This window comes from Chelonoidis abingdonii, chromosome 3 (genome assembly GCF_003597395.2).
Source record: "Chelonoidis abingdonii isolate Lonesome George chromosome 3, CheloAbing_2.0, whole genome shotgun sequence".
Taxonomy (NCBI): Eukaryota; Metazoa; Chordata; order Testudines; family Testudinidae; genus Chelonoidis; species Chelonoidis abingdonii.
Window position 1 is genome coordinate 86,016,846 of NC_133771.1, and position 27,380 is coordinate 86,044,225.

The following is a 27,380-nucleotide window of genomic DNA, read 5'->3' on the forward strand; positions in this document are numbered from 1 at the left end:
CTTTCTCCAGTCCCACAGGCGGAAAAGTGCTTACAGGACATAGGGAGGGTAGCTCTTGTGTGAGCTGACTGGTTATGAATGCAAGCCTCGGGAAGCTAGATTGCCTCTCTGGTTGTATTCAAAGGGACGGACAAGCACTCGCAGCCTCGGCACCCAGGAAAGGGGGGAAGCTGGGCGATACGATAAGAGACCCAGGGCTTTGGGTTTGGAGGGGTCCCCCAAGGAAAGGTTGGGGGAACCCGAAGGGGGCCGAAAACCCTGGAAACTTGGGCTGGTGGCAGCGAGATAAATCCAAGCTGGTAGTGAGCTTGAGGAGTTCATTGTGAAGCACCCCCAGATGAGTGGACGCCTAAGATTCAGCTATTTTTGGGAACACGTTTACCAATGGTGACGCAGTGGTGGAAATAAGAACCAGAAGCCAATAGATAATATTTATTTCCTTTCCCTAGTGATTAGCACGTGAGAAAGGGCGTTGGTTTTAAAAGATATGCCAGACAATTTTTTTTTTCTACCTGCGCTCTGGCAGTCCTTGCCAACTTCCTCATAAACACAGAGTCATTAAGAGAACCAAATTAAAGGGTCTTTGGTTAAACAATAGCACCCACACACCTTTGCAGAGTCATCTATCCAGCCATTGTGAACACACACTCACAGAGCTCCATACAAAGGAGGTGTTTCTCTCCGTGGTTAATTTTACAGTGCGACCCACCAAAGGTAGCCACTAGAAAAAGAGAGTATGCATAAGCGCCATGATCCTCTCAAGAGAACGAAAGCAGCAAATCAAGCAATACAACACACCACGCCAAGGGCACCCACCACAAGAACAGAAACACGAAGTGCCAAAGATGCGCTGAAAAGGAAATTAGCACCGCACATAGCCTCTGAGACAACGAAAAGGAAGAGATCGAAAGAGAATGCGACCACATTAAAGAGACTCCGTAAGTTCCCATCCGACGCAACCCATAAAAGAGACAAGAACGCCCAAATGCACGCCTGCCCAACGGGAGATACGCAAACACAATCTTAGAGAGAACAGAGTACAACTAGAGAGAGAGCAGCCAAAGAGGCTAGCCTTCCAACGGGCAGAGCGAGAACCACCGCCAAGAAAATGGAAAAACTGACAAAAAGAAAGTGAAGAGAGGGAAAAATCACAGGCAAGCAAAAGGGACCTGAAGTAGAAACAGGCAGCCATCAGACCCGCAGCATAATCTACCCCTCGTCGCCAGTTGTGCTGTCAACCACCCAGGAAATTCCCAACTACAAGGCACGTGAGACCTGAAACCTTCTTAGAAATTTTGAAGGGTCGTTATTGGGTACAGCACTCGGAAACCATACATGCTAAGCTGAGGCACACCTCCAGTGGCCTTAGCAGACGTGGGCGGCTAAGCCAAGAAACAAATGAACATTATAAACTGTTTCAAACCAAGCCAACAGATGGGAAAACCCAGATCATGCCTCGGCGGTTCAGAAACCAAAAGTGGATAGCCAATGGGTCATTTCCGACCACGCTACTACGTTGCGAAGCAATGTGACCCTGGATAATCAGGAACCAGGTCGAAAACGTTCAAACTGTGCCACCTAACCATGGAGCAGTTCTGATGGGTTCCTGAGGACAGTCAAACCGTCATCCAGATGAAAACCAAAACTCACCGAGGCAGGGAGATTGGAGCCAAATGGATGGAAGTGCAAAAAAAGCTAGCTGTAAAGGAGATGAAACCCCAGGGCCACACCGACAATAAACCCTACAACCAGCGCAACCCGACATAACCTAACAACCAGGGCAACCCAAAACCCACCTACAACAAGGAAAGCCACAGACACCCATCCTTCACCCACACTTCAAACTTACTTCAACCCAGTACCCGTTATCTGGAAGATGCCTAAGTTATGAATGGGACATATCAAAGCAACTGCCCAAAGGCAACTGCCCGAATAACCCCACCGGGTGCAAGTCATTGCACCCAGCAAACCAAAGATCCCAGCCCAGATACCTCAATTCTTGAGGAAGGAAATTTGAGAGTGGGCGAAAGAAGGTTCACGCTGAGATGAGCAACGGGGCGCCACCCTAAGTGATCAAGGCTACCTAACCAGCAACCTCCTCTTTGCTCGATTCCTCCTTTAAACTGCCTCATACACCCCAAGGCCAAAGTCGACCATTTAACCCCTTCATGTCCACCCTTTAGACTGTGGACATTGCCTAACAGCTGAACACGAACCTGGTCATAATAAGGCTGGTAGGCGGAGAGATGGGAGACGTTCTGCAGTCATATTTATTAATTAGACATATTAGGTCTCATCCCCATGCTACTGGGTGCGAATAGACCTGGCCACAAGTGCACAGCCAGTTTTCTCAAGTAGAGTGTTGAGAGAGTCGCTTCACACCGCTAGCAAACCATGTGTTCTAAGCTTCAGATTCTCTGGTAGGCCTCCCTGTTCCTGAGCCCCGTCCACAAAGAACCCCGTTGCTCTGTTAACCATAGAACCTCAGACTGAGTATGGAACCGATCCCATGTAATCAACCGCGCTGAAACCCAGCCACCCAGCACCACTCCCACTCTCGCAAGACCCGGAAAGAGGGAAACAACCAGCACCACAACAAGCAATAGTGCAACCAACGACTTCAACCCCAAAAGCCAGAATGTGGTCAACACGAGCCTGAACGTGCAGAGCAAGAACAGACCCACCAAATAACCAGCAACAGGCTCCAGCCCAAGCCTGACATACCACCAGGTGCACCAAGCGACAAGATCCGTACACCAGCTACAGAGAGCAGAGCCAGCCATGCAATAACTACATCGCGCTATAAGAGCGGCCAAGCCCAAGGACCAACAGTAAAACTGAGAGAGAAAAACGGAGTGTCCCAGCTTCAAGGGACACAGCCTCGCCCTATGACGAGCACAAGAGAAAACCAGACTGACAGCCTTCATGCAGAGAGCTTGGGTCTGGCGGCACGGAGCAACCCAACACCTCTCACTCTTTCACAGATACCAGTTGTTATAGACCAAGGACTTTTAATTACAAAGCAAAATTCTCTGTGGACACCAGGAAAGAATGGCAGCCGCACAAACGGTTTGGTGGTCCAAACTAAGTACAGGGGATAGCTCTTTAAGGCCCTAAGCCATGATCATAACACAGAGGCCAATAAGCACTGAGGGGTGCAACCCACGACACCCCAAAGACACGGGGAAGTCTTCGAAAATCTGGGAGGGGATAGAATGAGGCACAAAGGAAGTTGCCCAGTATGTCCCAGTCTGTGAGTGTGCCAAAAGTGGAAAGCCTCAAGATCTGGTCAAGGCCCCTCGTCCAACCCAGCTTCCACCATATAATATCACCTGTTTTTATTGTATGGTCCAATATTAGCGAGGTCAACTGTAGAGAATATAATTCTGTCTATTTTCCGGAAGACACCCTAGCGGAAAGCAGTAGCGTATAACTGCTTTTCGTGGACTCTTGCTACCCGATGTGCCAGAAGCAGTAGCTTCTAGGCAAACACCAGGGCTAAAGCGGTGTGCACAAGGCCCCTAAACCGACAATTTTGCCAGCGGTAGGTTGGGCCCTCGCGATATCCTTACAGATTCAGGGATCTAATTTCCGGCAGGCAACATGAAAGACCTGTGGGAAAAATCATGGGTGAATCACTTGGTATGATCCATCCGTACCACCATCAACAATGGAGGCCTAAGTGGAAAGGTTTTAATGAGACTTTGGCCCGGGCCATGATCCGAATCGTATGAATACCCGAATGCACTTGGCCACCTTAGCTGTCTTCGCAACACGTATGTCTTCGCTTACAGCGCTCCGTACCTACATCCCAGTTTAGGGTTCTCAACCTTGTGAACTTGCCGCTATGGCCATGAGGTTAAGGGGCCATTACAGTTGGTGAGCACAATGGGAGGTTTACACCTCCAAAGAAAAAAACTCTGGACTTTGTAAGCAATCCTACATAACCCCTCCGACATATTTTAAGCCCTTGCTAGAGAAAAACCTAAAGCGATACTCAGGATGAGCAAAAGCCTGGTATGATAAAACATAACCAGAGACAGTTCCTTCCAAGAGAGAAGACGCAGGTTATGGTCTTGAAGCGCAACAGGCCCATAAGAATGCCGGAAGCATCATGGGAGGGCCCTCACGGCCAAGAGCGCCTAGGAGCTGTCCAATCCATCTCTCATAGCAATAATCCACAATTTTTCCACTTATAACCCAATAGTGTTACCACCATGTTTAAATTACATTCAAGCCCTTTTATTCCAGAGCACTTCTACAGGCTTTTGTTCAGTTAACAGTCAGGGAGCACAGAGCTGTAGTGGCCTGATGGCGCTATATGACGGGAAGAAGGACGGGACTGTGGAATGATGGGTGAAACACGCTCATAACCACCCTGGAAACAAAGCTCTTGCAGGCGGCAACAAATCACAGGAGGCATGTATGCAAACGCAATCGCTAACAATGTCTCTCAGCCACTCCAGGACGGACTGAACAGGCATATACTCGTTTGACACAAGGTAATGGCGCACCCATTTAGAACACCACCCTACCGGTAGTCCCCTCACTCACAACTGCTATAGAGCGGGAAAGATCCAGAACATCACAGATGGGGGAAATCCGCTTCATCTACCAGTGCATGGGCACTCCAGTTGGTCTGTACCTCAACCAGATGGGGAAATACGCTTTATTGCGTGGACTACCATAAGCTAACATGCGGACTCGTCCAGAACAAACTATCCAAGAGCCCACGCACCCGATGAGTATTGGAAAAAGGTTCGAAGGATGTTGCCCCAGTTCATCTCCACCACAATAGACTTAACAAGGGGTACTGGCAAGTACCAGCTAGATGAACTGCCAAGGAAAAGGTCAGACATTCAATCACCCATGCGGGCGGTAATAATGAATTTAATGTTACGTCGCTTTGTGGGCTGCGAAATGCACCACTGTCCAGCCGTCCAGAGCGCGTAGAATGTGCTACTAGCCAGACTGGGAGAATATGCAGTTGCCTACCTGAATGATGTGCCATTTTTCAAGACGCTGGCCCGACACTAGAACACCATGGAAAAGGTCTTGACTGTATCAGGCAGCCAGGACGTAACGTGAAAGGCCAAAAGAAGGTTCATGAAGAGGTCAGAGAAACAGAGTGACGGTACCTGGTGATCATCCATGGCTCTCGGGTCCGCCAGCGAGACCTCCCAACCTAGCAGGTCAAGGTGGAGGCATCCCAAGAAAGAAGACTGCTCCCCAAAGTCCAAGAAACAGGTCCAATCCGTACTTAGCGCTAGGCCGGTACTACAGCGATTTGTACCACACTACAGCAAATCCTGCATCACTGACCGACCTGACCAAGACGACCAGCCAACTACGGTTAAATGGACTCAGTAGTGTCAGGAAGCCTTACCCAACTTAAAGGCGACGCTCACCGTCTGACCTGTGCTAAGGCCCAGACTTTGACAAACCATTCCTAGGAAACCACCGTGGAAAGCATCTGAGCGGGTATATCGGCATGTTCTCAATGCAGGAAGACGGAATCAGAACCCTCCATCCTGAGTTCGTGTTCTTCAGCAAGAAAAACTATCGGAGAGGGAAAGCCGACTGGTCAGTCAGTGAAAAGAAATGCTATGGCCATTGTGTACGCCTGGAAATGCTACGCCCATTACGTTGTTGGGGTAGCGCGGTTCCAGCTACAAACTGACCATGCTGCGCTAAAGTGGCTTCATACAGCCAAGGGCAACAAAGAAAATCTCCGTTGGAGTTAGCTCTCACAACGATTTTTTGATGTTTGAAATTCTAACACATTTCAGTGAGCTTCTAACAAAATAGCGGAATAGCAGCTCTCCTGTGAGAGTTTTCTCGGAATACACTGGTTAAAACTTTTCCTAAGAATTAAGAAGTCTTGTAGTTTACATGCTTACTAGTAAAGTAAAGGTTGCATGTGTTGTATTACTCTGTTAGTTTAAAGTTCTAAGTAGAAATCACCTCCAGGAAATTTTACACTGTCAAGTGGATTTGGGGGGCGTGTCAGAAGTAGATAAGGTAAGGGTAATTTTCTTTTACCTTGTAAGGGTGAAAAGGGGGAACCAAACACCTGGACGCAGAGGACAATCAGAACTGATTTTTTTTTTAAGTAGCTGGAGGAACTGGAGAGACTCGGGCTTTTTGTTTCCTCGGTGTGAGTAAACAAGCTTCGTCTAACTCCATCTTCTTTCAAATATTCTACTAATCAAGGTGAGTACTAAAGGAACCAACAACGTAATCGACTGTGGGATAATGCTGATTTGTATTTACATGGGTGTTGAATTTTCGCCCTGAGGACTGGTTTAATTGAGAGCTAAGTCACTTTAATCAGACAGAGTGTTATCTCTAAATTTCCTTAATAGACCTCCATAAATTCCCTGTTATTGATTTCTTAAATGCAAGTACTTTAGTTGTTCTGATTTTCTTTCTTTTAACTAAAGTTTCTTTTTAAAAATCTGTGGGAGTTCCTTATTTCCAGTTGAGGAAGAGGGGAGAGGAATTCTGTGCACGGCTAGGTGGGAGGAAAAGCCAAGCTCTGTGTCTTACTTTTATTGTCCAGGGTGGGAAAAGGCTAGGGACAAAGGAGGGGTGAATTCTGTGTGAGCTGACTAGGTTTAATGCATAGCTCGGGGAAGCTAGATGCCTCTCTGGTTGTATTCAAAGGAACAGGAACAGCATCGCACCGAGAGGCTAAACCCAGAAGGAGGGAGGGAAGCGGGGGATTGAAGAGAGGAGACCCAGGGCTCTGGTCTTGAGGGGTTCCCCAAGGAAAGGTTTGGGGAACCCGAGGGGGCACGAAAACCAAATGGAAAACTTGGCTTGTGTGGCAAGCGAGAATAAGATCCAAGCGTGTATTGAGGCTTGGGGAGCTCAATTGTAAAGCACACAGAATTGTGGACGCTAATGGTTCAGATTTGGGATCATGACGTTTACCACGGTGCCATAATAAGACAAACGCCTTCCTAAATATTGGGAAACTGGCCCTATAAAATCAGTGAACATATGGATCTGGTCACCCTAGCGGGAGTGCATCTCTCTCCTGGAGCAAGCTTGACCGGGCAGTGATAGCTGCTGTCCAATGGCTGCCCCGTTCCTGAATCAGATGCTGTGCTAACATCACCATGGTGTCCCGCTGGCTGGCACGTGGTGCCCGTTGGCGTGTGTTTGGACTGAGGCTTGTGCGGCGTTGCCAGCTATGGGCACTTTCTGCATTCGCTAAGAGTGGATTTGGGGTTCCTGCAGTTGCCCACCTATCTACTTCTCTACTGCAGCTGTTGACAACACGGCTACGGGGGTGAGCTAAGCAATGAATAGCATACCGTGTTGCAGTTTAGATTGTCATTTAACATAATGTGTTTTCGCCAAAAATCTGCTAACAATGCCCCGAATTCAATTTCAATATTTTGTTAAGCAAAAAACTCAAATATCTTAGCACACAAACCAGAAAACTTAAGTGTGACCAATTATTGTGACAAGTCTATGGTCATGGGGAAGGGGAGTGGGCCAGTTTTCCACCAGAGAAACACAAAAGTGTCGACTGACTCCCTTCCTATAGCCCTGTTACTGCTAAATAGAGCCGCAACACTGTAATATCTCATCTCCTTAGAGTGTACAGAGCAGGGTCAGCAAACCTATTGGCACAACGTGCAAAAGTGGCATGTCTGAGCTGCTTTTGATGGCACACGCTAGCGGTGTTTGAGCAGCTCAGCTCGGCCACTCGCTGGGTTTCCGGCTGCTGCCACATGCCACCCGGAAGCTCTCGTCTTATGCTCAGCCCCACGTCAGCACCCACTGCTGGCCCTGAACCCCAAGGAACCCCAGGCTGGCAGTGGGGCTGACAGCGGCAGCGATACTCGGCTGAGCCACCACCTGCTGGTCAGCCCTGGGTTTGCCATTCACTCAGCTGGTAGCCGGCCTGAGCTGGACTAAAATTCAACGAAATGGAAAACAAGAGCAAACTAATGACAAAGGCAAGAACCTAAGAGCAGTGGTTCCCAACCTGTTATTTCGTCTGGGAGCCAGTAACGCAGGTGCACTGAGAAGGCCGTCTGATGGCGTCAGGCGCCCGCAGGCACCCCGCGTGGGGACCACCTGACCTAGAGAGCCTCCTGCAAGCACAAACGATCGTTTTGATTTAAATGGAAATTGAACTGTTACGAAGAATGAGTACACTGTCATCAAATGGTGCCATTATGCAAAATTGATGTATTGGACATTTGTAACAGTTTATTCATACCAGCAAATTGTTGACTATATACTAATGTGAGTTGCCACTGTATTCTACTGACAATCACTGTAACAGTAGCATCAGAGAAGATTCTCAAAACTAAGCTCAATAAAAACTATCTCCGCTCTACAGAGTCAGGCAAACTGACTGGTCTTGCAATTCTTGCAATGAAACAAACATCACTTTTGTCTTTGTCATACCGATGACATTCTTACTGGCCAAAAAAGTCAGAAAGATTGCTTTATAAACTAATCCTAGTGTTTCAATATCCCGTCATAGAAATTTCCAATACTACTTTTGAGTCAAATTTAAATTAAAGCCGTATTGGCATCATCCTATTCAATACAATTGTTTCTATAGGCTACTCTTTTATGCTAGTCCATGGGCATTATGTGCTTAAACTACGTAAACTGGTTTGGAAAATAACAGCCATGTAGGAAAGTGTTTCAAGTAGTGCCGAGCTTATGTTTGGTGTGCTGAGGAATCGACAGGCACAGAGGCACCAGTTGAATAATCCTGCTTAGGGCAACCATAAATCCTAATAAGACACAGAGCTTGGGCTTTTCCCTCCCCCCCTAGCCTGGCACAGAAATTCCTCTCCCCTCTGCCTCACTGGGAAAAGGAAACTCCCACAAGTTTTAAAAAGAAACAATAGAAAAGGGAAAGATAAGTCTCAAAACTCCCTTGCATTATTCCCATAAATATTTTTAACAAATGCTAATGGTCATGCTAATGCTTTGTGGTGGCTGGGTACAGAACCACTCTGCAGCTTAAACCATTGTGAGCATGGGCTAGCCTTCTGGGGAGAAAAGGGTGGGCTTCTGTTGCACGTAAGCTTTAAAAGCTAAGTGCCTGTGGGTATGGGAGAAACGCAGTGATTACTGGCAATATTTTCACAGGCAGAAGTCACTTTTGTTGATAACTTTTTCCTGAGGGAGATAAAGGCACAAAGAACCAGCTGCTACTGTCGTCCTGAAGCCGTCCAGGCACATATGCTGCTAGCCTATTTATTGTAGTGATGTCAGCTGAGTTCATCACAGAGTACCATGGGAAAGCCTCCTATGGTGGGAAAAGAAACAAGGCTGCCATCCCTAGCAATACTCAGGAGAGGGTCACAGAGTATCTCCATTAAAGTTTCATTGAGAACTCTCAATAGGACAAAAGGGACATCCCTATTCACATGTAGTACTCTGCCTGGCCTCTAAGGGTATGGCTGCATTTGAAACTTCAAAACGCTGCCGTGGCAGCACTGCCGCGGCAGTGCTTTGAAGTGCGAGTGTAGTCACAGCGCCAGCGTTGGGAGAGAGCTCTCCCAGCACTGCACGTATTCCACATCCTCTACGGGTGTAGTTTGCAGCGCTGGGAGCCCTCTTCTTCTCCCTACCTCCACCTGAGCACAGGACACTGATGTGGTGTGGATTGTGTGACCTGAGTGCCATACTGTTTTTTAGAATGTATTGTTTAACACTATATTTGCTAACATTTTATCAATAACCAGTCAAAAATAAATGCCTTTGTTCTCTAAAATTCAGGATGGAATGGGTGCCATTTTTTAAAGTGGGGAAGAAGGGCAGTGGGAAGCAGGAAGAAGGTGACAGATCAGGTTTTGAGCGACAACAAGGGGAAAAATTAATACAAGGAGTAATTCCTGTACAAACATACCCAAGGTTCCTTCCTTTTTATCACTGGGCTCCTGTGTGTTTATGTGGTGGGACTGGCTTGACTCCACAGGAGTTTCAAAGAGCTGGCTTGTGGCATGGTTTGAATCCTCTGTCATGTCACATGCTCTTTCCTCCTCACTGTCCACCACAAGGATTTCTGCCTCAGCTTCTTATGAAGTGCCTGCAGTCATACATGGAGTGTTGCTGGGGTCCCCACCAAGTAGTGCATGCAGTTTGTTGTAAAAGTGGCAGATCTACAGGGTAGCACCACATTTCTTGTTGCCCACCCTCACCTTCTGGTGTCCCTGGTGAAGTTCCTTCACTTTCACACAGCACTGCTACTGATTCCTATTGTATCCCTTTGCCTGCAACTGCCATGCAATCTGCCCGTTAGATGTACGTTTTCTACAACTGGTCCCTAGCTGTGCTTGTATAGCATCTTCTCCTGCACAGGCCCAGGAGATCCAATATTTCTTTTCTGCTCCAGGGTGGAGAGTGTGTGGTTCCTCTCTGCATGCATGGACCTGGCCTGGTTGTTTCAGCAGTTGGATGCTGTGATGCTTTGGGGTTCATTCAGGCCAATAAAGTGTTCAGTCAACATATGTGTTGCATCTTTGGGTGCCTTAAATGTTATGCTGCTATGGTTCACAGCCCGAAAACCAGCCACTGTGTCATGATTTTGGAGGCCTGACTCATAGTGTTGGAATGTTTAGGCTTGGCAGTGCTGGAAATCTGTTAATCAAGTTATTCTTTTAATTTGGAGAAAATTCAATTTTTTTTTAAATCGACATTCTTAGCCCTAGTAAACCATATGCTAGAATTTAAAAGCATTTAAAAGTATAACTGGGTTCAAAAATAGTTAGATAAGTGATATCATTGGCTATTAGCCAAGATGATCAGAGATGTAACCCTACGCTCTGGGTGTCCCTAAGCCTTCAACTGCCAGAAACTGGGACTGGAAGACAGGATGTATCATTCAAAATTGCCTTGTTCTGTTCATTCTCTCTGACGTGTCTGTCACTGGCCACTCTCAGAGACAAGATACTGGGCTAGATGGACCATTGGTCTGATCCAGTGTGGCCATTCTTACATTCTTATAATTTTCGACTGGTTTTAAAATGAGCTATCTTAAAGGTGACTACAGTGTCTTCTTTCCTGGAAACATCAAATAAAAGAGAACCTCATTTCACTTGGATTTGAAAAGATCCCCTAAACGACTAGAATTCCTCCAAGTATGTAGGCCCCTTTCCTGGGACTAAATATATCTTCAGAAGCTCTCACTGAACATCCATTCAGACCACTTCAGTAACAGAATTGATGTAATAGAGGGATACATCATTCACTAGTCATAAATTTTTGTGAAGACAAGTTCTGCTTTCATCCCCAAAAGTCAATCTTGGAATTTCCGAGAGTCCAAGCAATTATGCGTCCTTCCTTTGACCCAAAACAGTTTTTTTCCTCAGACTTTCCAGAGATAACTCCTGAAGTGAGAATCAAACAGAGGTAACTGCCCAAAAGGTTGCAATTTAAGGAAGTTACAAGCAATTGAGACAGACCATTTAGAATGGAAACATTTGTGCAACAGCACCCTCACTTTTGCGTTGATCTATTTGCATTTCCTGATTTTTATTTGTGTGTTTGTGAGAGAGAGATTTTTAAAAAAAAAAAGATGTGGAACCTGAGTGTTTTTAAAAATGCAGACTTTTTCTATTCACTAATAAATATTACGTCTTTTGCCTTGTAAAAAATGAAGAGTGACCAGGAGTGTGGTCATTAATCCTAAATTTACTCTAAAGAAATCCCTTTATTTTCAAAAAGAAATTTGTAGATCTGTATTTTCATACAAATATCATTTTTGTTGTTGTTGTTCCTTAGCTGTACAGTTCTGCGATTCAGCAACTATATTGAGAGAAAGCCCTTTAAAAAATATGCACAAATGTACACAGGAAAAAGTCATCAATTAAATTATCTTTTTATATGTTTAAAGCCCAAGCAAACAGTTGCAGACAGTTCTATTACAGGTTTGGTTGATAAAGGTAATAGTGTTGATGTAATATACTTAGACTTTCATAAGGCATTTTACTTGGTACTTGATTAAAAAACCGTAAAGATAAAATTCATGTGGCACATGCTAAATGGATTTAAAAACTGGCTAAATGATAGGTCTCAAAATGTAATTGTAAAGGGGGAATCATCATCAAATGAGTTTTCTGTTGGAGTATGACAGGGATTGGTTGTTGGCCCTATGTCTATTTAACATTTTTACTAATGACCTGGGAAAAAACATCACTGGAAAAGTTTGCAAGGGGAGTGGTAAATAATGGAGAGAACACGTCATTGATACAGAGCGATCTGGATCGCTTGGTAAACTGGGCACAAGCTAACAATATGTGTTTTATTATGAATAAATGTAATTGTATAAATCTTGGAACAAAGAAATTAGACCATACTGTCACAACGGGGGACTCTTATCCTGAGAAGCTGTGACTCTGAAAAAGATTTTGAGGTCATGGTGGATAATCAGCTGAACGTGAGTTCCTATACAATGCAGTAGACAAAAAGGCTAACACAATCCTTGGATTTATAAACAGGAGTAGAGAGGTTATTTTAGCTATGTATTGGGCATTGGTGCAACTGCTGCTGGAATACTGTGTCCAGTTCTGGTGTTCACAATTCAAGGAGATATTGGTAAATTCAAGAGAATTCAGAGAAGACCCAGGAAAATGATTGAAGGATTGAAAAACATGTCCTGTGATGATAGACTCATAGGTCAGAAGGGACCAATATGATCATCTAGTCTGATCTCCTGCACAAAACAGGCCACAGAACCCTACCCATCCACTTCTATAACAAACCCCTAACCTATGTCCGAGTTACTGAAGTCTTCAAATTGTGGTTTGAAGAAAAAAAGAGAGATCGCAAGTTCTTAATGGCCAGATCGCATGCGCTCATATCCATCTGTGATAAACCAAACTACCACAGGCCTTCCCCTCCTCTGCTTCCAACGATTTCCAATGATTAAAACAAAACTATGTCATCCCTATGCAATGACCTGCACTTCACATAATTTCTCCTAACGAATACCCAGTGCAAGGCATCCAAAATCCGTAGAATCCCGTCCTTCCTGTAGCAACCCCCAAGCTTGTGTCACCACAACTTTCATTACCACATCCCCGCATTTGCCAAGGCAGGAAAAAAGGTTAAATAAAGTTGTCCAAAACGATCCTGAGGCACTCCAATAGATACCTCCTTCCAGCCACAGTTCCACACCTTCAGTACGAACCCGTGAAGTCCCCCTTAACCAGTCTTATCCATCCTACAAGTCATATGAGCCCCATCTCCCATCATTAACTAATAATCCCCATGGAACCGGTCAAATGCCTACGAAATCAGGTAAAAAGATTACTCGCATCCGCTAAAATCATCGGTCACCTCTCGAAGGAAGAGATCAGGTGGTGCAACGATCTACCGAGCCCTACAGCCTTCTGGGCTAGGGCTAAAACAAGCCAAGCTCTTTCAGTCTCCTTTCATAAGGTAGGTTTTCCATTCCTCGGATCATCCTAGTAGCCCGTCTCTGAACCTGTTCCCATTTGAATTCATCCTTCTTAAACATGGGAGACCGAACTGCACACAGTGTTCCAGATGAGGTCTCACCAGTGCCTTATATAACGGTACTAACACCTCCTTATCTTTGCTGGAAATACCTCTGCCTGATGGCATCCTAAAACCGCATTTGCTTTTTTTGAATGGCCATTATCGCATTGGCGGCTCATAGTCATCCTGTGATCAACCAATACTACCAAGGTCCTTCTCCTCCTCTGTTGCTTCCAACTGATGTGTCCCCAATGTTGGGTATATCTAAAATTCTTATTGTTAATCCCTAAGTGCATGACCTTGCACTTTTCACTATTAAAATTTCATCCTATTAACTATTACTCCAGTTTTCAAAGTCATCCAGATCTTCCTGTATGATATCCGGTCCTTCTCTGTTTAGCAATACCCCCAAGCTTTGTGTCATCACAAACTTTATTAGCACATTCCCGCTCTTTGTGCCAAGGTCAGTAATAAAAGGTTAAATAGATTGGTCCAAAACTGATCCTTGAGGAACTCCACTAGTAACTCCTTCCAGCCTGACAGTTCACCTTCAGTACGACCCGTTGGAGTCTCCCTTTAACCAGTTCCTTATCCACCTTACAATTTTCATATTGATCCCCATCTTTTCCAATTTAAAACTAATAATTCCCACATGTGGAACCGTGTCAAATGCCTTACTGAAATCGAGGTAAATTAGATCTACTGCATTTCCTTTGTCTAAATAATTCTGTCACCTTCTCGAAGAAGGAGATCAGGTTTGGTTTGGCACGATCTACCGTTAGTAAACCTAAAACCATGTTGTAATTTGTCCCAATTACCATTGACCTCAATGTCCTTAACTACTTTCTCCTTCAAAATTTTTTCCAAGACCTTACATACTACAGATGTCAAACTAACTCTAGGAACTCTATTTATTTAACATAACAAAGAGAAGGTTAAGGGGTCCCTTAATTATTGTCTGTATCTACATGGGGAACAAACAGTCTATCAGAGAAAAGTATAACATGATCCAATGGCTGGAAGATGAAGCTAGATAAACTCAGACTAGATAAATAAGGCATAATTTTTTAATAGTAGGAGTAATTAACCACCGGAACAACTTACCAAGGGTGGTGGTGAATTCTCCATCACTGATAATTTTTAAATCAAAATTGGATGTTTTTCTAAAAGATGTGCTTTAGGAATTACTTTGGGGAGGTTCTATGGCCTGTGTTATCCAAGAGGTCAAACTAGATCAGAGGTGGGCAAACTACAGTGCACAGGCCATATCCAACCAGCGGGACTCTCCTGCCCGAGCTCCTGGCCCGGGAAGCTAGTCGCCGGCCCCTTCCCTGCTGTCTCCTCTCCCCCGCAGCCTCAGCTCACTGTACCACTGGCACAATGCTCTGGGCGGCAGGGCTGCGAGCTCTTGTTGGGCCACGGCTCTGCAAATGCTCTGCCTGACCTGGCGCTCTATGCTGCATAGTGGTGTGGCTGGTTCCAGCCGGGTTGCATGGCTGCCTGTCCTGGTGCTCTGGGCAGCACAGCTGTAGTGCCACCAGCCACCAGTGCTCCAGGAAGCGCGGTAAGGGGGCAGGGAGCAGGGGGGTTTGGATAGAGGGCAGGGGAGTTCAGGGTGATGGTCAAGGGGTGGGGGGTGGATAGGGGTCAGGGAGGTCAGTGAACAGGGGGGTTGAATGGGGGCAGGGGTTCTGAGGGGGCTGTCAGGAAGGAGAGGGAGGGGTGGATGAGGGCAGGGGTTCCAGAGGGCAGTCAGGAAGGAGAGGGGAGGTTGGATGGGGCAGCAGGGGGCAGTCGGAGGTAAGGGTTCTGGGGGCGGTCGGGGAGAAGGGGTGGTTGGATGGGGCAGGAGTCCCAGGGGGGAGTCAGGGGCAGAAGGTCCAGGGGCTGTCAGAAAACGGGGGGATTGATGGAGCAGGAGTCCCGGGGGGCCGTCAGGGGGCGAGAAGCAGCGGGGGTTGGATGTGGGGGGTGAGCCATGCCTGACTGTTTGAGGAGGCACAACTTCCCCTAACTAGCCCTCCATACAATTTCAGAAACCCGATGTGGCCCTCAAGCCAAAAAGTTTGCCCGTCCCTGGACTAGATAATTACAGGAGTCCCTTCTGGCCTTGGAATCTATTAATCTTTTAGCAGAACTGTTCAGAACATCTGAAACCTTGTTGCAACTACAGATTAAATTAATAAAATTTGGGGGCATTCTATTAATATAGCTCTCTAAATTAAATCTATAAGTGGTTCCATTATAGTTAGACTTGCATATTTGTTGAAGATATTGGTACTAAAAGGGCATGTTATTCTGAGATATGCATCTTGCTGTTTTTGGTCATGTATTATGTTTTTGTATGCCTATTAATGAATGTTTTTGCTACAGAAGCTACTGTTTCTTCAACGTAGCACTGTGTTTTGAAATGTGCTCCAGATTCAAGTTGTTTAGCAATTACACAACTCCAAATGAGACCATAGAGTTGTAATTTTAATTTTCCTCTTTTCTTGTTTAGCTTTTATTGCTTTGTGAAATTGCAGCATTTAAAATAACCAAACAAGTACCCTTGCGAAATATTGTAGTGGATGTCAGTCCAGCCTCATAAGCTGATCAGACTTTTGTTCAGTTCTCTACTTTAGAAACTAATTTCTATTTGGAATTATGTATACATTTGTAAATGTTTCTGCTTAGTTACTTGAAAAACTCAAGTGAATTGTGAATCTTAAGATAAATGCAAACTGCTTAGCAAAATCATCTGCATGGAAATATTTCCAAGTAGAAATGCCTTTATTGAGTGTAACTTAGAAAACAAACCTTCAAATGCAACAGAGTATGTCTCAAGTAACAGCCACTCAGGCTGAAAACACTTCAGCAACATTCATTCAAGATAAATGCAACTTACTAGATAAACTGTGAGTTAGTAAAATACATGTTTTGAAGTGAAACACTTTTAGACATAAAAAGACAGACCTATACCTATTGTAACTCCATTGTCTTGAATGAAGCTGTAGGTAGAGAGAGGATGGAGATTAAGACTATCCTTCATGCAACCCTCCCTCCTTTTTAAAGCCAAGAAATTTCACATCCTAAACATTGCTGATAATCTACAGTATATATTTGCAAATATTGTGATACTGGTTTATATAACAAAATCTATTTTCCCAAGTTCTTGTTGGGCTATGGGGTCAAAGGGTTTAGTGGATGATGAGAGGGTCTGTTTTGATGGTGGATTGGGAGAAGTTTAATCATGGAGTTTGGAAGTGTGATGTTAAATAGGGTAAGCATGGCTAGAGATATGGTTGTTTTAAATAGTTCTAAATAAAATTGTACATATTTTTCCTTTTTTCCCCTTTGCGCAACCCACATATTGTTGTAATATTAGATTGGTTACAAACTTTTGAGTTAGTAATTTATCAAGGTTCTTCTTCAAGTGATTGCACATGTCCATTTCACTGTAGATGTTTGTGCACAGCTGTGTGCAGATGTGAGAATTTTTACTCTTAGTGGTACCCATTGGGGCAGCCTGAGCACCCTCTGCAGTCCCACACACATTGCACAGGTATAAAGAGCTGAGATGCCACTGATGCCCTCTTCTCCTAAGGTGTTTGAGACGGCAAGAGAGTTGTTAAATCTCATAGTGCCACTGTCACCATCAGTTAAAGAGACTCATTCAGCACTGGTGCCCAAGGTACCACCTTGAACGCCTTCACCTCTGCTCCTGCATACCAATTGGGCTGGTACCATCTAGGGCAGGGGTGGGTAAACAACAGTTTGTGGGCCGAATCCAGCCACCAGCTGTTTTAAACCAGCCCTCAAGCTCCCACTGGGGAGTGGGGTCTGGGGCTTGCCCCCCTCCGTTGCTCCAACTGGAGCATAGGGTTGGGGGCCACTCCACGTAGCTCCTGGAAGCAGCAGCATGGCCCCGCTCCAGCTCCTATGCATAGGTGCAACTGGGAGCTCTGCACGCTGCCCCCACCCAAGCGCTGCCCCTGCAGCTCCCATTGACTGGGAACCACATCCAATGGGAGCTGCAGAGGTGTTGCCTGCAGACGGGGCAGCATGCAGAGCCACCTGAGTGTGCCTCCACATAGGAGCTGGAGAAGGGACATGCCACTGCTTCCGGGTGCTGCTTGAGGTAAGCGTCACCCAGAGCCTGCACCACTGATCCTCCCCCGGTGCCCCAACCCCCTCAGCCCTGATCCCCCTCCCACTTTCCAAACCCCTTGATCCCAGCCTGGAGCACTCTTCTGCACCCCAAACCCCTCATCCCCAGCCCCACCCCAGAGCCTGTACCTCCCGTCAGAGCCTGCACCTCTTCCCACACCCCAACCCCCTGCCCTAGCCCTGATCCCCCTCCTGCCCTCTGAACCCCTCAGTCAAGCCCAGAGCACCCACCTGCACCCCAAACTCCTCATCCTCAGACCCACCCCAGAGCCTGCACCTCCAGCTGAAATCCTCCCCTCCCCCCCTGTACCCCACTCCCCACCCCAGCCTGGAGCCCCTTCCCGCACCTCATTTCTGGCCCCACCCCAGGGCCCGCACCCCCAACCAGAGTCCTCACCCCCTCCCGCACCCCAGCCCCAATTTTGTGAGGATTCATGGCCCGCCATGCAATTTCTATTGCCAGATGTGGCCCTTGGGCCAAAAGATTTGCCGACCTCTGATATAGAGGAAATCCACAAATGATCTCCTTGGCTCCCCTTTCTTCAGAGTTATCCTTCTTCATTGGTACTATTGGGTACGGCACCAACATACTAACAAGAAGCTTCTTCTTCATCAAACTCCTAGCCAGTCCCATCCGAGGGGATATGTCACCTGCCTGCCCTGGTTTCAGTCTCAGTTCCAGCTGGGCGCTTTGGGCTATGCATAATTGGGCTATGCTGCGCCAGTGGCCATTTTGGAACCATGGGGCTTCCTCTCTCAATCAAGAGTATCCCCATGGCCACCCCAGCTGGCTCCATCTTCTGGGCATCAGGAGCATTTACACATCAAACACCACAGTGTTGTTACCAAGCCCCGCACCAAGCAGTCAGGATCTCTCTCACGAACAGCTGCAAGAGGAGCAGGAACTGGATCAGCCTCTGGTACCATTGGCAGCCTTGTCCTCATCCCCTGATGAGCCAATTATGGTACAGCCTATTTCTTCATCCCCTGATGATTTGAAGACTCATCAGGAGTTGTTGAGGAGGATGGCTGTGACCCTAGATATCCACCCAGAGGACATCCAGGAAAAATCCCACAAACTGGTGGACATTCTGACATCTGCAGCTCTGGCTAGAATAGTGTCATATAGATATATCTAGTAGAGCTATCTTAGATCCTACCTAAGTGCTCTGGCAGACTCAGCTTCCCTGCCTCCAACTGCAAAAATAGTGGAGAGATGGTATTATGTCCCCTTCTAGGGGTTCACACACCTATATAACCATCCTTCTCCAGACTCCCTTGTAGTCGCAGCAGCTGATGTAAAAGAAAGATGGGGCACCAGACATCAATGCCAAAAAATAAAGAGGACAAGAAGGTGAATTACAGCTTTGTCCTGCAAACCAGCAAGCTTTGTTGAGGCACTATGATTTCATCCTGTGGTATACAGTTTGAATTTCAAAGACAAACTTCCAGATGAGGTGAAGCAGGAGTTTCAGCCTCTCATAGAGGAGGGGAAGTTGGTTACCAGAATAACTTTGCAGGCAGGTCTCAATGCAGCAAATTCTGCAGTGCACTGCCTGACCTCTGCTATCACAATGAAGCGCTCATCCTGGTTACACTGTTATGGCCTCCTTCGAGAGGTGCAACAGATAGTCCAGGACTTACCTTTTGAAGCGCCATTGCACATCACAGAAAAGACGGATGAGGCTATGCAAAGTTTACACCCCAACAAAGAAGTGGAAGGGGTTTCATCCTCCTCAGTCCCAGTATTTTCAGGGATTTGTCCCTTGACCCCAAGACCTACCAAGTGCAGAGGTTACAAATGATTCCCACCACTGCCTCTGCTTCCACAGCCACCAGTTCATTGAGGCAAGTAGCATCTTCCAAGAACTCATTTTTATGGGTGGATTTAGAGCAGTCCACCACTTACAAGAGTACTATCTTTTCCTTTTCCAGCTTTTTCAAACTGCCTGTCCTACTTCTGTTGTGCTTTGGCCCATGTCCCAGCAGATCGGTGAGTTCTAAGCCTGGTGGAAGTGGGATATACGTTCCATTTTATTTCTACCTCTAACACCCTTCCCCATCTCTCTTCAGGAACTCCTCCCAAGAGGCAGTATTACTGCAAGAGATATAATCACTTCACCTTGTAAAAGCTATAGAGGAGATTCATCCTTTGTTCAGGGGAGAGGTGTTTTATTCCTAAAACTTCTTGATCCCGAAGGTAAAAGGGGGTCTCACGCGTATTTTAGATCTAAGGCAGCTAAACAAGTTCCTAAAAAAACCTGAAATTCTGGATGGTCAGTCTAGCTTCTATTATTTCTTCTCTGGAGCCAGAGGACTGGTACACTGCCTTTGACCTAAAGGATGCCTAACTTCACATGGCAATTCATCAGAGCCACAGAAAAATTCTGAGATTCTGTGTCAGCCGATGCCTTTATCAGTTCATAGTCCCCCCCTTTGGTCTCTTGGCTGCTCCAAAGTGTCTGATGGTGGTAGCACCATTCCTCCAGAGGTTAAGGGTCTAAATATTCCCTTCCCTGAACAACTAGTTGATAAGAAGTCGATCTAGGGCACAGGTGGTGCCCGGCATTCACATAATCTGATCCACCTTTGATGCGCGAGGCCTGCTGATCAACACAGACAAGTCAGTCCTGTTGTCAGTACAGAAAATATAATTTATTGAAATGATCCTGGACTCAACAACAGCCAGGGCCTTACTACCACAGGCGAGGTTTCACACAATGCAAAGCCTCATTCTGCACAAAAGGCTTCTGCTCTCACCATGGTGAGAAACTACCTAAGGCTGCTGGGGCATATGGCAGCGTGCACTTATGTGATTCAGTATGCCAGACTGCATCTCGGACTCCTTCAGGGCTGGATGGCCAAGGTGTATACTCTTCAAGAAGGCATCTCATAGATATGTTAGTGCATGTACCAAGTCACATGTTGTCCTTCCTGGACTGGTGAGTAGAACCGACCAATATCTGCAAGTGAGTTCCTTTCAGCTCACTTCAACAATCTTTTACGTTAGTCATGGATGTCTTGGACCTGGGGTGCTGGCCTCACTTTGGACCCCTTCCAACACAGTGTCTCTGGTCTCCACAGGATCTCGGACTACACATAAATATGAGGGAATTGCTGGCTATCTGTTTAGCTTGCATGGCATTCCTTTCTCACATCCAAGTAGGAAGCACCATATTGTTGCTGACTGATGATATGACTGCCAAGTTTTATGTACACAAGCAGAAAGGAACCCGGTCCTCACTATTCTATTGAGATGTAATCTGGCTCTGGGACTTGTGTATCACTAACTATACTTCTGAAAGTAGCCCATGTCCCAGACATTCAGAATATAATGGCAGATCGACTGAGCAGGTTGATCACCACGAGTGGTCCCTTTACCCAGAAATAGCAAGGTCAATTTTTTTAGCTCTGAGGCGCAGGACACAACCCAGGTTTGTTGACAGATGCTTTTCTACTGCAGTAGTCAGAAGGTCTGCAGTACGCTTTTCTCCCCTATCCCTCTTTTGCCCAGAGTTGTCTGCCAGGTCATGCAGAACAAGGCCCATCTTATACTGTTTGCCCCAGCATGGCCCCATCAGTACTGGTTTTCACAGCTCTTGGACCTCTCAATCAGTCCCCCACTGTTACTCACACTTCATGCACACCTATTTTCAGCGAATCACAGCCGCCTCCTCCATCCCAACTTTCAGGCTCTTCACATGATAGCCTGGAGACTTCATGCTTAACATTGGCAAAGGAGTCCAGCTCTGGAAAGGTGCAGAAGGTAGTGCTTACTAGTAGAAAACCATCAATGAGTCAGCTTACCTTGAGAAAGAAAATAAGTTTTCCACCTGGGCGAGGCTAAAAGGGCTCTCCCCTAGTCCAGCACATTCTGAATAAAAGCAAGAATATCTTTTGTGTTTGAATCATCGAGGATTGGCAGTTAGCTCGATCAAGGTACACCTAGCAGCTATATTGGCATTTCCCACTCCTGTGGATAATCGCTCACTTTTTTCCAACCTGATACAAAACCGCTAAGCAATCTAGAGGTGATGCTAAATTTGGACGACTGGTCCTCCAGTCCCTGTTCAAATAGACTCCGAATCCACCTCCAGATGGGACTGCCTATGAGTCACCTACAATGGATTGGACATGTGCAATCACTTGAGGAAGAAGAAACAGTTACTAACTTTTGCTTGACTCTTTTTCGAGATCTGTGGCACATGTCCATTCCACAACCTACTCTCTTTCCCCTCTTTATTGGAGTTGTTCCAGCAGGAAGAAACTGCAGGGGAGGGAGGGCAGTGGCAGCTCAGCCCTTTATGCCTGCATAGTGTGTGCAAACTGCAGAGGGTGCTTTGGCTGCTGTGACAGTTACCACTAAAATTAAAAACTCTCCAACAATTATGCATTGGAGCACACAAATACCTACAATGGAATGGACATGTGCAACACATCTTGAACAGTAGTTATGGAAAGGTTAGTAACTGTTTTATTTATAATACTTTTATGGTAGCCCTACTTAATTATTTAAATCCATCCCCCTGATTTCATTCCCTCAGCAATAGGCTTGCATTAATTACACACTGTGTTTGTGTAAAATGATCCTTCTCTTTTTTTGCAGCTCTTTGCAAAAAGCAAACCTCCGAAAGGTCTTTACATCTATGGAGATGTTGGTAAGTTTCAGTAAAGATTTCATTGGAAGTTTTGTCTAAATGAGGGTTTCACAGAGTTTCCATTTAAGAGGGAGCAGGGTCCAGTGGACCTGTGACTGATTGCCTGCTGCCCAGCTGGGTTTAAGGGAAGGAATCTAGGCCTTACAAAGGGGAAGATAGCAGCAAGGGAAGGACTGCTACCCATGGATTGCTCTCAGCCCAGAAGGGCAGGGGGAAGGTACTAGAAGGGTTCCTGAAGAACGTTGTTACGGTAGCTGTTGAAAGCCTAGAAACATAACCCCCAAGAAAGGATGGCTTTGCCACCCCTGAACCTGAGGGAAGAAAAAAAAGCTCAGGGAGACTTTATTTTGAGTCTGGAAAAAAGAGACTTTATTTCAAGTTTATTTGGACTTAATAAAGTAGAACCCCAGGATAGCTATTTTGTCTTATACCTTTTGGTCTGTGTGGAATTCTTAAGGGATGCTGAGAGTAGGGGAAACTGAGGCAGGGCCACACTCAGCCAGCAGAGGATGCTACAGGACAGGCATGCCCTTCTACAGAGGGCTTACTCAAGTTCTAATGTACCCTTTTATGTCAAAGGTTTTTTATTTTATTTTGTATAATAAGTTACTTATTTTAATGAACTTTTCAGACTTGTTTCTTTTAGAACAGGGGTTGGCAACCTTTAAGAAGCGGTGTGCCGAGTCTTCATTTATTCACTCTTATTTAAGGTTTTGTGTGCCGGTAATACATTTTAATGTTTTTTAGAAGGTTTCTCTCTAAGTCTATATATTATATAACTAAACTAGTGTTGTATTGTAAAATAAACAGGGTTTTCAAAATGTTTAAGAAGCTTCATTTAAAATGAAATTAAAATGTTGATCTTCATTGCCAACACCAGCTCAGTCGCTGATGGTTGGGGTTCTGTTCACCCAGGCTCAGCAGGCTGAGTGGGGCCTCCGCAGCCGGACCCCAGCTGGCAAGGGATCCTCAGCCGAACCCACAGACACGCAGTGGGCTGTGCGGGAGATGGCAGCCGGACTGAGGTGGGGCAGGGGGCTGGAGTCAGGGGCTGGGGGTTGGGTATGTGGGGGGTGTAGATGTCAGGACGGTGCAAGATGATGCAGAGTCAGGGCTAGGGTTTGCGAGGTGGCGAGGGGGGATGAAGAGTACAAGCAGAGGGCTGGTATGTATGAGAAGGTACAGAGGCAGAGCAGGGCACTGGGGAGAGGGTGCAGGGGCTCAGGGCAGAGGGTGGTGATGTGTGATTATGTGGGGGGGGTCAGGGCCTAGGTAGAGTGCTGGATGACTGCCCCCCCCTAATTAACTTCATCCGCTGCTCACTATATCCCCTTGAGTAACACCCCTTCTGGGACCCACCCCCTATCTAAGCACTCCCTGTTCTGCTTCCCCAGACTGGACTCTTACCTCCACCTGTCCCCACTGATGCACCCAACCCTTATCCAACAGCTGTCCCCAGCCAGGACCCCAGGACTCCCATTATTCAACCACTCCTTGCCGCCTGCAGGACCCCCGAAATCCAATTCATCCGACCCCAAACTCCCTGCCTGCCCCAACCCTTTCCACACCCCTGCCACACTGACAAAAACCCCCCGAACTCCCAACTCATCCAACCCCCAGCTCCTTGTCTCTGACCACCCCCTCCAGAAGACCCCCCACCCTAACTTCCCCCCCCAGACCCTCCTTGCTCCCAGTCCCCTGACTCCCTGACCCATCCACCCCCTGCCCCCTCACAAACCCGGGCTCCCGTGCGCCTAACCACCCCCAGTATCCCACCCCCCATCCGACCCTCCTTGCTCCCGGGTCCCCTGACCTGACCCTATCCACCCCCATGCCCCCTCACAAACCCGCAGGGCCTCCATGCCCTAACCACCGCCCCAGAGATCCCACCCCCATCCAACCCACCCTGCTCCTGCCCTACGCCCCACCCCTTATCCACGCCCCAGCCCTGGGCCCCTTACCATGAGGCTCCACACAGCCTCAGATACAAATGCTTCGGAGCACACAGCCCCGCCCCTCAGGTTGAGTGGGGAGCGTGTCTGCCTCCCTGTGGAGCCAAACGCTGCCCTCGGGAGCGCACAGCCCCAACCCCCAGAGCGCTGCGTGCGGCGGCAGGGTTCCAGGGGAGGGGAGAAGGCGGGGGTGGGCAGGCAGCTTGCTGTGCTCGGCCCTGGAGCGCGGACCCTGCGGCTTGCCGTGCCGGGAGAGTGGGGCCATTTGCCCACCCCGTGCACACGGCTATGCTTCTGCTCCTTGCCCCCGCGGGGGAAGTGGAGGCAGAGGAGAGCGTGCCGGGCTGGGCAGGATTTTCAGTGGCATGCTGGAGTCCTGGCAGACTCCAGCGTGCCATTAAAAATTGGCTCGCGTGCCATAGGTTGCCGACCCCTGTTTTAAAATGTGAAATGGTATTAAGTATAGATCCAATTGCTCTCAGATTTTTATTTGCATTAATGTATTTCTCTTTGTGACATGTTATTTCCTAAATTACCCATATTGTTAAATATTGGTTAAGTAAGAGGAGGGGGAGGCAGAGAGATGAAGATTTGATTCTAGTCATGTCAGTATACCATGAAAACGTTTTGATTCAGAATAAGAAAATATTTGGAATATTTCAGAGGGAGTCAATAGGGCCACTTATTGGCTCAAAATCTCATACTTTATATTTTCAGAATTTGTTCTTTATAAAGTGAAATACAACTTTCCTTCTAGCTCTTTTGACATAAAATATAATCTCTCTTCCCAAACAAGCAGGCCTTTTACTGTTCAGCAGAAAAGTGTAGTTTCATTAGTTCAAAGCTAATGAACAATCATTACTGTAATCAGTACATACCGTTTTTAAATTAACTACCTGTTGGGTTTGTTTGTTTTTTTTATTTGAAGGCACAGGAAAGACAATGGTGATGGACATATTTTATTCTTATATAGAAGTAGAGAGGAAAAAGAGAGTCCATTTTCATGGTTTCATGCTAGATGTACACAAAAGTAAGTGCAAATATTCTGACATTTACATGAGTCGCATTGAGTGTATAATCTATAAAGCAACCCTGGTTTATTCTTCTAAGCATATGAACCAATTTAACTTTCTTTTACAGAAGTAATCAAAAATACATTTATTAAAGCATTGTTAGAATCTTCTGTTATTTCAGTATAACTATTAATAACCATAGGAATATCCACTCAAAAGATAATGTAGTGTGCGGTGTATGTGAAATGAGATGTATATTCAGGATTAATTTACCCCTTAACTAAACACCGATAATTTATCAATTAACTTACACTCCATTTGGAAGAAAATAGATGCTAATAGTGAATTTTACATTGAATGACATAAATAATGTGATGGTCTCCCAAAAATATAGTTTGTGTAAAATCAGCAGTTAAATTATTTGATACTCATTTGGCATACTGTGTTCAGTTGAGGTACAACGATTCAAGAAAGGCAGCAAACAAAATTAAGTTTGGAAAATAAGATTTATGAGGAAGAGTTAGGAGCTGGGACGTCTTCCATCACCAGGAAACATAACTTTACACACATGAAAAGGAATGTTAGGAGAGGACAGGAATCAGTTATTCTCAATGAGGTTTAGGGACACTCAAAGCATGGGGTTGTGTCCCTGACCATCTTGGCTAATAGTCATTGATGGACCAATCTGCCACTAAAGTATCTAATTCTTCTTCTTCGGGTGATTGCTTATGTCCATTCCATTGTAGGTGTGTGTGCTTGCCACATGCACCAGTGACGGAAGTTTTTTCCTCAGTGGTATCCACAGGGGACCAGCTCTGGAGTCTTCTGGACTGGTGCAGATATGCTCCAGTATAAGAGGCACTGCTGGCCCCCTTCATCCCTCAGTTCCTTCTTACTGCCAATGACAGTGCTGGAACACTCCCCTTGCTGTAGCAAGTGGTTTCTCTTTCACTGGTTCTTTGAACTTTTATTGTGTAAACAGTTGTAGGTAGTTATCAGTTCCTAATAGTGTTAGCGTACTTAGTTATTCATAGTGCCCCCAGGGACAGGGTATGCCCCACTTCCCAGGGTTTCAAGCCCAGCAATCCACATCTTAGAGCTTGTCTACACTGGCACTTTACGGCACTGCAACTTTCTGGTTCGGGGTGTAATAAGCACCCCCTTGACCGCTGCAAGTTTCAGCGCTGTTAAGTGCCAGTGTAGTCAGTGCACAAGCACTGGGAGCTATTCCCCTCATGGAGGTGGGTTTTTTATAGTGTTGGGAGAGCTCTCTCCCAGCGCTGGTGCCGCGACTACACAAGCCACATTAAAGTGCTGCCGTGGCAGCACTTTAATGTTGCTAGTGAAGACATGCCCTTAGTTGTTTGAAGTGTCTGGGTGAGTCCCACATTTGTGAAAAGTGCCCTATCAGCAAGGGATTCAAGCCCTGGACCAGAAAGGAGAGACATCAGACATAGATGTCGCCAAGGCCAACAGCCTGCGGCAGGGGCTCATTCAGGCTCGAGCCATGCCTGTCCCCAAACCAGGCAATCATTTTGAGGGGACACTCGAGGACGACCTCCCAGCCTGCAACCAGGATCTGTCTCACACTTTATTTTCCCACCATTTATTACTACGGACTGCTGGGATTTCAATACAGTGGCAGCAGGGTATACTCTCCAATTTTGTTCTATCCTCCCTTCTCTGTCCCTCTTCAAGGACCCTTCTCTGTCCCACTTCAAGGACCCTTCTCACAAGCAATTGCTCGCCCAGAAGGAGCAAGCCCTCCTGTGGCTGGAGGCCTGGAGGAAGTTCCCACAGGATGAAGAGGGAAAGATTTTTACTCACGGTATTTTCTCATTCCAAAGGCCAAAGGGGGCCTATGCCTCATCCTGGACTTGCAAGACCTCAACAAATATCTCAAGAACCTGAAGTTCTGCATGGTCTCCTTGGCCTCCAAAATCCCCTCACTGGATCCTGGAGACTGGTATACCACCCTCACCCTAAAAGATGCTTTCTTTCACATCTCAATATTTCCTGGACACACGAGATTTCTGCGGTTTGTTGTCAGTCAGACACATTACCAGTTCACAGTGCTCCTGTTCAGCCTAACAATAATGTCGAGTTATAAAGTGCATGGCAGT

The 27,380-nt window shown here is 46.4% G+C and overlaps 1 protein-coding gene across 4 annotated transcripts in view; it reads left to right on the plus strand.

The window, feature by feature from the left end:
• Positions 1-27,380, plus strand: part of AFG1L (AFG1 like ATPase) — a 151,550-nt gene that overhangs the window by 32,661 nt on the left and 91,509 nt on the right. For all 4 annotated transcript variants that reach the window (XM_075063874.1, XM_075063875.1, XM_075063876.1 and 1 more), the window contains exons 3-4: positions 22,241-22,292; positions 25,173-25,274. In XM_075063874.1, coding sequence (XP_074919975.1) covers positions 22,241-22,292; positions 25,173-25,274 — 154 coding nt within the window. The remainder of the gene's footprint in view (positions 1-22,240; positions 22,293-25,172; positions 25,275-27,380) is intronic.